The 12,299-nt window shown below is 36.9% G+C and overlaps 1 protein-coding gene across 1 annotated transcript; it reads right to left on the reverse strand.

Annotated features, from left to right (window-relative positions):
- Positions 1-8,543: 8,543 nt before the first annotated feature.
- On the reverse strand, positions 8,544-9,242 carry LOC111903846 (uncharacterized). Its single transcript, XM_023899590.3, has one exon. The coding sequence runs from the start codon at positions 9,110-9,112 to the stop codon at positions 8,687-8,689; it is 426 nt and encodes a 141-aa protein (XP_023755358.1). The 5' UTR covers positions 9,113-9,242; the 3' UTR covers positions 8,544-8,686.
- Positions 9,243-12,299: the final 3,057 nt, after the last annotated feature.

Below are 12,299 nucleotides of genomic sequence, written 5' to 3' on the forward strand. Positions count from 1 at the left end.
AATTAGAAACTATAGGCCATGGACAAGTAATGAAGAAACGAAGCTAGTTGAGGCGTTGGTGAACATGAAAAATGCTGTAGGGTTTAAAGCCGATAATGGTTTCAAATATGGTTATTTGCAACACCTTGAGCAAGCATTGAAACAATCACTTCCAAACTCATGTCTTTTAGGTAAGCCACATATTGAATCTAAGATAAAAACCATGAAGAAAGATTGGCAATGTGTTTATGATACGGTAAACGGTTCAAACACAAGCGGTTTTGATTATGACCCCGAAAAGCATTGTGTTACTGCTGAGGATCCGGTCTGGGAGGCGTACCTACAGGTACATTTTAATAATTAAGTGACTACATGGAAATATTTTTCCTTTTTTTATATGAATTATAATGTTGGTAAATAGGTACATAAAGAAGCGACTAGATGGAAACACAAAACATTTCCTTATTATGAAGATCTTTGCATTGTTTTTGGAAAAGACCGAGCTCAAGGAAATAGAGCTAGAGATTTCATGGAGATGGAACAAGAGGTGAATTTAGAAGAAGAAACGCAAGATTCAGATGACAATTTTCTAGATTCATATGAAGTTAGCCGTACTACAGTCATGCAACATGATGAAACTTCACCGAGTGTTCGTTCCAAGAAGAGGAAAAATCGAAGCGGCGGGGGGTTTAACAAGGCGGTTGGCTTAATTACAGAAAATCTTAAAGAAATATCGAAGGACTTGAGTGAAGGTATTAAATTTGACATGAAGATTAACGAGTTAAGTGAGAAGATCCCTCTGACGATTTTAAAGATGAATTCAATAAGTCAACTTGAAAAGTTCAAAGCTTTGACCAAGATAAGAAGTGATCCCATTAATGTTCAAAATTTTTGGGAGATTGAAGAAGGTGATAGAGAAGCTTGGGTAAAATACATTTTTGAAGGGTAGTATTACCAGTTGGGATATGCATTGGATGTTGATCGGTATTTTGCATATGAAAGTTTTTGGTGCCTTCGATTTGGATGTAACGAAATAATTTACGTTAACTTTTTTTTGGTAACAATATTAAAATATCTAGTGAAGAAGGTGATAGCTTTTAAGTTATGTTTTTTGTGGTAACATTATTGAGATGTGTATTTAAAGAATTTTATATGAAGTCATTTGCATGATTTTCACATTATATTGACACAAACACTCAATCAATTAAATTAAATTTATTATTTTTATAATTTATGTAATGTATCTTTACATATAAATTAAAAAAGAAAGTAAAATTAAGCAGTATAGACAAAAAGGAACTTCTGTCATTTTACATGGATTCCAATTCTAATTCCTGCGAACCAAACAAAATATGGAATTAATTCCAATTCCATTTCCTGCCAACCAAACAGGACATGGAATTGGATTCAAATTCCTGACATATTTCTTTTCCAATTCCAAATGCAATTCCTTCAGCAACATTCTGCGAACCAAATAGACCCTAAAGCTTTGGATCTAGTTTGTCTAATGAACATGCAATAATCATCCAAAGCCCATAAACCCTAGATCTAGCATATACTAATCGATAATATCATAATAAAAGGGTTTAGATCTTTACCTTGATTGTTATATAGCAATAACAATCACAACTTCCTTGATCTTGACTCTTGAAAGCTTTGTCCTCATGTGTTACACCTCTAATGGAGTCACAAACACCATGAGCAACAAGATGACTTAGGAAAGGGAGGCGGATGCACCAAAAACGTCTAGTGTTCTCTTAGAAGTGTTAGCCATGTTTTTGGGAGCCTTAGGGGTCCTTTTATACTTGTGTGGGCTGCTAGGGTTTCAGGTGAAACCCTAATTCTCTGCTTAGGCCTTAAGCAACCCATGGAGTCCCTCTAGAAAGCCCTTGGATGAAATCCATATGGGCTTCCCATAGATTTCGTCCAATCCCCTTTTCCATTAGGAATCCATAGCCCAATTCCAACTATCATATAATTGCAATATCAGTCCCCCTTATTGAATTAATCTCTTTTAGCCACAAAATTAACTCTTAACTAATATTAATTAAACAATATGATTTCTATTTTAATATATTAATCATATAATATATTAATAAATCATAATTAATCCCTTTTCTCCTCAATTCATCCTATCAGTTGCTATGGTGAAGGCAACCCAAAAGGACCATGCTCATAATCGGGTCAAGTACATACCAAAATAGTTATGGGCTTAGGTACCTAATCCAACAGAAGACAACTCTCATAGATTTTGTCGTGATAAAGCATCCAACAGAGATCATGCAGCAAAGCAAGAAGTCACGGGTAGAGCCGGAAAGTGGCAAAGAAGTCGTCAATAGGGAATACCCAGACCAACCAGTCAATGTAGGCAGCAACCTCCCACCAGCCACGAGATAGGCGTTGATCAACCTCTTGAAAAAATACAAGCACGTCTTCTGTCTTCGCTTGGACTCCTACAGACATGGTAGGGGTAGATAGGAAGGTTATATTATATAGCACAAGCTTATAATCAAGCCAGACACTAAAGAAACCAAACAGAAAAAAAGGGTTCAAGGGGGAGATAGGAACATGGCAATCAATGTCGACGTCGCCAAGTTGACCAAGGCGAGGATACTCTAGGAAGCAGTCTTCTCGACCTGGATTGCCAACCTCGTCATGGTGAGAAAACATGATGGCTCATGGCGCAAATGTATCGATTACTCAGATCTAAACAAGGTGTGCCCTAACAACTGCTACCCCTTGTGAGAAATTGACCAAAAGTTGAATCCTTGCAAGGTTTTAGACTAAAATGCTTCTTAGACGCATACATGGGGTACCATCAGATCTTGATGAGCAAAGAAGACGAGGAGAAAACAACTTTCTACACAGACTACATGGCTTTTTGCTAGATCAAGATGTCGTTCGGTCTGAAGAATGCAGGGCGACCTATCAACGCCTTGTCGACTCTATTTTTGCTAAGCAAATCGGAAGAAACATCAAAGTATGCGTCGATGACATGGTCATAAAAAGCCCTGATGACAGGAAGCTACTGGAAGACGTGGAAGAAACTTTCAAAACATTGGAGAAGGTCAGAATGAAACTAAATCCAGGAAAATGTACCTTCGATGTCGAGGAAGGCCAATTCCTGGGATACTACATTACCACAAAAGGAATTCAGCCTAGCCTAACCAAAGTGGATGAGTTGATGGAGGTGTCATCTCCATACACCTTGCGGGACGCCTAGGGGTTGAATGGTAAACTGACCGCTCTAAGTTGTTTCATTTCCAATGCAACAGAGAAAGCCCTACCGCTCTTCCACACCCTCAAAGGACGCATCGAAAAGAACAACTTCCAATCGACAACAACAGCGGAAGCAGCGCTCCAACAAATTAAGGAAGCCTTGCACAAGTTACCTACGTTGTCCAGTCCTGTCCTAGGCGAAAAATTGCAAGTATACTTCTCAGCCTCGGACAAAGCCATCTCTTCAGTACTGGTTGTAGAAAGGGAAGGAAGGAAAGCACCGGTTTACTTCGTTAGCCGAGCACTACAGGTCCCTGGAACCAACTACCCCATCCTCTAAAAATTAGTGCTAGCACTTATCTATGTGGAACGATGCTTGAGGCGCTATTTCCAAGCGCATCAAACAGAAGTGCTAACAAATTGTCCGATCAAACAAATACTACTCAAGCCAGAAACATCCGTCCAGCTAGCGAAATGGGCAATCGAACTGGGGTAGCATGACATCAGCTATTGCCCGTATACTAGCATCAAGGGACAAACGTTAGCATATTTTCTCCTCGAAATTACAAGTGATGCAAAGATAGAAATCCAGACAAAAGAGTTATCAGGGATAGGCCAGTCTAGGGACGACCAGAAGTAGACCCTATACATCGATGGAGCATCCAGTAAAGAAGGTTCGGGAGCTGACCTGATCTTAACAATCCCAGAGAGGGAAGAGATCACTTACACCCTCCGCTTCAATTTTCACACTTCTAACAACAAAGCTGAATAAGAGGCCTTAGTAGCCGGTCTATAATTAGCAAAGCAGATGGGCGCAGAAGCAATAATAGCCCTGACGAATTCAAGGTTAGAAGCTAACCAAATCAACGGAGAATTCGAAGCGAAAGACAAGCAAATGGAAAAATATGTGAAGGTCGTGCAACAGCTTGTCGAGCCTCTCAAAGAGTTCTCCATTAAACAGAACCCAATAGGGGAAAATAGAAGAGCAAACGCCCTCAGCAAGCTAGCATCAACACGTTTCGACCACATGTCTAAGAAGGTCCTAATGGAAATACTCAAAGAGAGAAGTATAGAAGAACGATGGGTACACACTCTAGCGCCAACCCGACACACATGGATGTCACCGATAGTTGAATACCTGCAACACAATGTTTTGCCAGATAGCCACGAAGAAGCTAGAAGAATAAGAATCAAAGCACTGATGTATGCGACCGTGGATGGAGTATTATATCGGAAAGGATTCATGACACCATGGCTAAAATGCGTAGAAGAAGCCAAAGGCAAGGAGGCACTTTGAGAGACACATGTCGGCTCAACAGGTGCACACAAAGGGGAAAGGGCCCTTATAGGGAATATACTTTGGATATGCATCTACTGGCCGACCATACACCAAGATGCGTTGGAAGTAACACGAAAATGTGTAGAGTTCCAGACTTACTCCTCGATCCAAGGCAACCCACCGACGCCTTTGATAAGTATCTTTAGTTTGTGGCCCTTCTACCAGTGGGGAATTGGTATCGTTGGGCCACTCCCAGATGCCCCGAGCAAAGTAAAGTACCTGGTAGTCGCGGTAGTTACTTTACAAAGTGGATAGAAGATGAGTCGTTAGCATGCATATCTGGAAGACAGATGATAAAGTTTCTGTGGAAAAATATTATAGCAAGGTTTGGAATACCGAAGGTTCTCATCAGTGATAACGGACTGCAATTTGTCGAGAACTCGTTTCGAGCTTGGTGTATCGAGAAGGGAATTGAGCAACGATTCATGTCGGTAGCGCATCGCCAAGCATTTGGTCAAACAGAAGTATCTAACAGGACGTTAGGAAATGGAATTAAGAAGCAATTGGGAAAACCTAAGGGCAATTGGGTCGAAGAGCTACCGGGAGTGCTATGGTCGTACAGGACGACGCCAAGAATGAGTACGAAAGAAACTTCTTTTAGCCTAACCTACAGCACGGAGGCGATGCTGCCAGTAGAACTAACGGCTGGGTCATTCTGAACGACCCAATTCGAAGAAACAAGCAATAACAAAGATCTAAGAGCAAACTTGGACCTCATTGAAAAGAAGCGTGAACAGTCAAACATATGTCAGGCTGCTTACAAAAATGTTGTGGAAAGGTACTATAACCAAAGGGTCAAAAGGAAAGCTTTCAAAGTAGGGGATTACGTCCTAAGGCGAAATGAGGCAAGCCACGCCCAACTGCAAGGAAAGTTGGGCCCCACGTGGGAGGGACCATACAAGGTCATTGAGGCCCACCGCAGCGACGCATATGAGTTCGAAACGATGGAAGGAAGACAAATCCCAAGAACATGGAACACCAAAAATATGAGGAAGTTCTATTTCTAATCCGCCGCTCGGACTAATCACCCGGGGGACGTTCAGCGTCGAATGCTCAATGCACTTAGGCATACGACTTTACCTTTCTTTTTACAAAATAGTCAGTGTATCTACAAGGCTAAACACACCTATTTCATTAAAATACTCATTGTATTTGAATGGCTATCCTATTAAAATACTCAACGTATTCAAATTAAAAATACTTAGTGTATTTACAAGGCTCATAATAGCCATCAAATTTTAGTGTATTTACAAGGCTCAGAATAGCCATCAAATTAAAATACTTAGTGTATTTACAAGGCTCATAATAGCCATAAAATAAAAATACTTAGTGTATTTACAAGGATTAGAATAGCCATCAAATTAAAATACTTAGTGTATTTACGAGGCTAAGAACAAGCCAAATTATACCAAATACATTGGGACGATTTACATCAGTATCCAATGCTACTGCAGGCATAACAGTCAGCGTATCCCCTGCGTCCAACGATTAAAAGCAATCGCCCATCGCTACATTACAAATCTCACGCTTGAATAGAGAAAAGAAACGATAATAGGGGTTCAAAACAAAACCATGTGCATAAGATACAACAGATCGCAAGCGAAAATAACAGCAACGAGCATAAGCAAGCACCATTCATATTACTAAACACTAAAGAGTTATTACAAACAAGGCCAAGAAGGCCACCACTATCAAACACTACCAAAACATACGATAACAAGTAACCAAAGCTCCAAACATTTCTTTCACACCCCGAGGGGCAGCACCCGGTACGAAAGTACCTTAGAATCAACTAGGTCATCACCACCATCACCTCCCACCACCGCACCACCACCATCATCACCATTGTCGCCGCCACTATCGTTTTTGCCATCGCTATCACCGCCATCTCCACCAACTCCCTCAATTAGCATGCCGTCAGGAACTTCATCAACTTCATCCAGAGCGCCAAGCTGCCGCATACCCACCATGTCCAAATCCCCCAAGCCCAAGAGATAAGCATGATCCATAGTGGCAAAAGTGAGCAGGGTATCATTGAGACTAGTAATGTGGTTGGATTGGGAATCACTGACGTTGGGATCATACAAACCGAAATCCACCTCAGCTTTCAACCCGCTGCGGCCAGACTCCTCAGCGGCGACAAACGCAACATACCTGATTCGACTAACAGCACTGGTGAACTCCAGATGCTCAATTAGCTTGTCCATAATGTACACAACTCCCACCTATAAGAGTCAGTCCTTATCGCGTCGAACAACCTCCGCCTCAGCTCGAGCCTCCTCGAGGAGCTTATCACAGTCACATACATCATGCTTCAGGCTCTCATTTTGAATCATGAGCCCCTCATTAGCCTGGGTCAAGGAGTTTACTTTTGCTTCCAGGGCAGATCGAATTTCTTCCGCAACAGTTTTCTCCAAAGCAAGTAGGGGACACCTCCTGGTCAAAGCCATGAACATCCTTCTCAAGCTCAGCAATCCGACATTTCAGTTCGACCTCCCGAACACCACAACCTGTATGGGTGATTTCCATCTCATTAAGCTGTTGGGTACGATGGGCACCAGCAACCAGATAAAACATGGCTTGGGCAGCAGCATATGACATGTGATGGAGGTCGAGGGTGAGCAAATCCTAGCTATCATATCCCTTAAATAGGGCTTTAAACACGAGAAATTAGGGTTTGTACTCTGGACGCCACCACACCGTGGCCAAGACCTTGCTATGTTGTGATGCTCAATAAACAACGCGTTGATATAGCCTTGCCACATCGTGGTGCTTCCTCCACCACGTTGTGGGCACTACCAAATTCCACCTCTAGGAGGTCCCAAAATGACCAAGTCTTAAAAGAAGTATCCCTGTAAATGGTGTTACAATTATGTTAACCCATTAGTGATTTACTTGAGAATAAACAACTTGTAAGTGTTATTAAACATTTGAATCAACATATATGTAATTTGGATCTTGTTGAAATCAAGATTTAGAATGATAACAATGAAATGTCTATGTGTTAGTAGTCATGTTGAATCATCAAAATAATTTGGATATGCATAAAAACAAGTTTGGATGAATTTAGACAGCTTAAGACTCAATTTTGCTCGTTTTTCAGTTGTGCAGACTCGACTCGGTCGAGTGGAGTCTTAGGCAAAACTCAACTCAATTTAGTCAACAAATTGTCTCTTTTTTCCATAACTTTTGCATATGGTATCCAAGTCAATCTCTTTTTTCTCATACGTTCTTCGATAAACATAAGGAATGCTTTGAAACAATAAAATTACTACTAGAAGTTACCCGTTTTCAACTTCCAACTACCAATTAGTTTTGTCAAACACGTATGACAATTTAAAAAACAAATAATTGGAAACTATTTTTCGACAATGGTTAGATCTACTTCATTAAATAAAATAAACAAAAGTTTTCATTCAAATAAAGCAAATTATTTCGATTGTTTGTCCGATTTCATATACAAACTCCACGTTTTTTAAATTTCAAATTTTCTCTTTTAGCACTCGTGGTTAAGCCTGTGTTAGTTGAAGGTAGGGCTTTAACGTGGGTCTATGTTGGTCGAGCATGCTTCAATATCAAGTTTAAGGTCATGGGCGGGAATAGGTAAATAAATAGGTGGTGCCTACCTCAAAACATTAAATGTACCAACTCTTTACTATTTTAAACTCTGTAAAATTCATTATTATGTTCAAAATCAAAAGTTTGAAATCGAGCATAAAAAGTTCGTCCATTCAATTCAAAACCCCGTATTACAAGTCGTTGAAAGTATCATACAACATCATAACTTCATCTTTCATCTCAAATTAGATAAACATGAACATTAGTCCCTTTGTGATCTTGTGTTGGTAGCTCTATATACATGGACACCATATTGTTTCTTTTTCCGTTTAAGATTTTTTTTTTTTTTTTATATTTGTTTCTTTTTGTATCTACACGAACGAATAAAATTTTGCGAACATATATCAAGACTAGTTAAATTTGATAAGATTTTCGATACATAAAATGATGATCTTTAATTAACATTGGTTTATTTCATTAAATTTTCTTAATTTTCATTTTACTCAAATCAAATCAAATACTAATTTAGAAGTCAATCTCTAAATACAATTTAAAAAGTAATGTTTTATGTTCACTCACAAAATAATTCTCTTAACGGATTCTACTATCAACAGTGCAAAATAACAACAGCCTCTTGAAAACCGCAGACACAGCGTTGCGCGAGACGGCCTTCACTCTCCTCATCACCACCATGCACCGTCGCCTTCCCCGGCCTACTTCCGCTCCTTTCCTCTTATTCCGCTGATGCGCCACCACTTTCTGCCTCACCCGATCCAAGCACTTTTTGGTTCTTCCGGCAGTCTCCTTTTTCGAGAAAGTATAACTCCTGAGATATAACTGCCTACATGAGATGCTATCGACGATTCCTGGCCCATCTCGACGGTGCTGACTAGATCCTGCCATTGTCTTCTTCATGAACTCGGCGTCGGATTCCGGCCACCTGTAGAGGTTTTTGTAGGTGGCTCTGATCGGGATTCTCGCATCATCAACCGAATTTGATATGCAAACAGAACTCATATTTCTCCGATGAGAGAGAGAGAGAGAGAGAGAGAGAGAGAGAGAGAGAGAGAGAGGTGTGTGTGTTGAGAAGGGATGAACGAAATGATGAAGGGTAGGGGACGATGTTAATGACTAATAATGGAGTAATAAAGCATCCTTTAACTACCTATATGTAGGAGGTTGTGTATCAGCATGAAACGGGTCGGGTCACAACAAAATAAATCGATAAAAGTCGGGTTTGGTCGACTTGACATGTTTTTTCTTTTTTTAATGTTTTTGATAAATAAGTTGTGTTAAACATGATTGTATAGTATTACAAGGGATAATAAAAATAATATTACATGTGACGTGAAATATATTTATTATTTAACAAAAAATATGCTGTGTTATTTAACAAATCAGTCATATTTTTATTAATAATTAGGAAATGATCATTAATTGTGTCCCTATTAAAACTCTATATTTTGGATGTTATTAGATTAATTAATATGTAGTGAAATTAAGTGACAGTTTGAATAGACACAAAATCAATATAGGTTGTGTACTATAAATCATTTGTAATATAATCTTCTTTGAATTTCTTTTTAGAGTTTTTGTACTATAAAGTATTTATAATATAATTTTGTAATTTGCAACTAATTGAAATTAATAGTTATATGTACTATGGTTAAAATTAATGTCATTGTGTAGTGTAGCACATCAATGAATGGTAATTCTCGTGATGATTGTGTATATATTATAGCACATGAATGGGTGGTCATTTTCGTGATGATCTTTATCATAATAGCTTCTAATCTTTTTTTTAAAGTAATTTAGATATTTATAAGTGTTACCAAATATACTTTGAAGTTTGAACACTTCCGACCTCTTTGACTTGTCTCTTTTTTTGCTTTTTTTGTTTTAGTAATTTGATTAATGTTTTAGTTCTTTTCGTTTTATTTGATTTGTCAAATAAAACATGATCCAAATTGAATAATTTGCAATTAGGTGAAGTACGGTTACGTTCTAATGTCAAATAAAACATGATCCAAGTTGAATAATTTGCAATTAGGTGAAGTAAGGTTACTCTTCTAATGAAGACGATTAAGGTATATAGAATTTATTGATCGACACAATCATTGTGTGCATCATTGTATTGTATGTATCATTGTGGAGGGCCAGAAGTACATTCCTACAAAGTGTAGCGGTAAAGGCAACCGTTTTACCCTTTTGATATCCGAAATAGATCATAAATTATATATATATATATATATATATATATATATATATATATATATATATATATATATATATATATATATATATATATATATATATATATATAAAAGGAATGTACAGTTATGATCTTAAGGTACATGTTAATAACATGGGCTAGCGTTACTTGATAATTACATACAAATAATTATAAGGGCATTTATAACAATTTATTATGAGAGATAAATAAAATGTACTTATATTTTAGGCAACAAAGAGACATTAATTAAAAAAAATCAAAATTGAAAAATAACATTTATATTCTTTCATATTTTACGTCAAAAGACATGATACGAGTTTAATTATATCATTATTTTTAAAAATAACACATTCTTAAATTATTCTATAAGAATAGAAAAAATATCATTCTTAAAGAATAACAATTATATCGTAATATTCTTAAAAATAACAAATATTCTTATATTATTATGTGAGAATAGAAAAAATATAACTTTTAAAGAATAACAAACATTCTTAAAAATGTGAAACATTCTTATATTATTATGTGAGAATAGAAAAATATAACTTTTAAAGAATAATATAAACATTCTTATATTATTATATGAGAATAAAAAAAAATATCATTCTTAAAGAATAACAATTAGAAAAATTACAGACGACCTCACTCACATCCTCACTCACTTTACTTAGCATCTCCTTTTACCACCCACTAACAATTGTCGATGTCTTCATTCTTTTATTTTTCTCTAGTTTATCAACACAAAAAAGAATTTAATATAATATATTTATAATAACTAAATATCTTGAATTTTAGTAGAGTGTGGATCAATTTCAGCCTCAAATTGTTTTTGCCATCATCGAAGTTAGTCAGGCTATGGATGAACAAACAAAGACGAAAGAGAATGAAAGATCTGGTTATATAATTCCATAAAAATGGGTTTTACTTTGAAATTTAAATTAAATTCCATAAATATCAGTATTTAATTTAGATAATGTTTAATTTAGTTACCAAAATTAGTATAATATCCATATATAAAACTATTGGTCTACATTTAGTCATACGTTCACACAATAATTAACTGTTATATATGATCCTAACTCTATATATATACTTAAATTTGGAACAACTGAGATAAATTAGAAATGTATAAACATCATTTTTGAATCGCTAAAAATGACATATAAAAGTCCAACATCATTTGTTATTAATGAATAGTATAACACCAAATTTGGTGTTATATTGCTCGTCACACCAAATTTGGTGTGGAAATTGATGTTGGATTTAATGAGTTTTGTATCAAAATTGGTGTTTTGGGATACCCTAAGGAAGATCATAGTTACTATTTGAATGAACCGAGAAGCAATTTTAGAATAAATTTGAACCAAAATCTAGTTTTAGAAATATAAATAGGGAAATCTGCGAAAAAGTCTCAAAGTTTTGCCCCAGTTTATGATTTAGTCCCAAATTAAATTTCATTAATGAAAAATGACGGGTTACCGGCTATTACACTCACTTTAGTCCTTTTGAACCGGTAAACCTTTGATTAGCCGGTTACCCAAGCTTTAAAATTTCTCTTATGCGTTTCTGCTTCTCCCCCCTTTCTTTCTATCGTTTTATTTGCAGGTGGGTAACCAACATTGTGAAGATGAACAAGAATATACCTTTTATTTCTCTCGTTGTTCATCAAGGCCATATGGAGTTCCTCTCATTTGATTTGTAGGTAGGTAACATGTGAGATGGTGGTGTTCTACGGGAGGAGATATGGAGATGGTGGTGTTCTACAAACTTCTCAACACTTATCTACTCAAATGTGTTGATTGGGTGATTGAAATCAACCCATATATAAACGAGATCCTCTACGTCTTTAAAACAATCCATCATCTTCCTAATGTCTAATTTCCTTTTTTTTCTAATTTTGATTCATAATTAGGGTTTTAGGTTACCCTCCATTAACCTTCCCTGTCACCCACTCCTCTATAAAAACCCCTC

The sequence above is a fragment of the Lactuca sativa genome, chromosome 6 (genome assembly GCF_002870075.4).
Source record: "Lactuca sativa cultivar Salinas chromosome 6, Lsat_Salinas_v11, whole genome shotgun sequence".
NCBI classification, from domain to species: Eukaryota; Viridiplantae; Streptophyta; class Magnoliopsida; order Asterales; family Asteraceae; genus Lactuca; species Lactuca sativa.

Bases quoted from the DNA above. Each gene is read 5' to 3' on its own strand.
- LOC111903846 (XM_023899590.3), bottom strand. From the start codon at position 9,112: ATGAGTTCTGTTTGCATATCAAATTCGGTTGATGATGCGAGAATCCCG.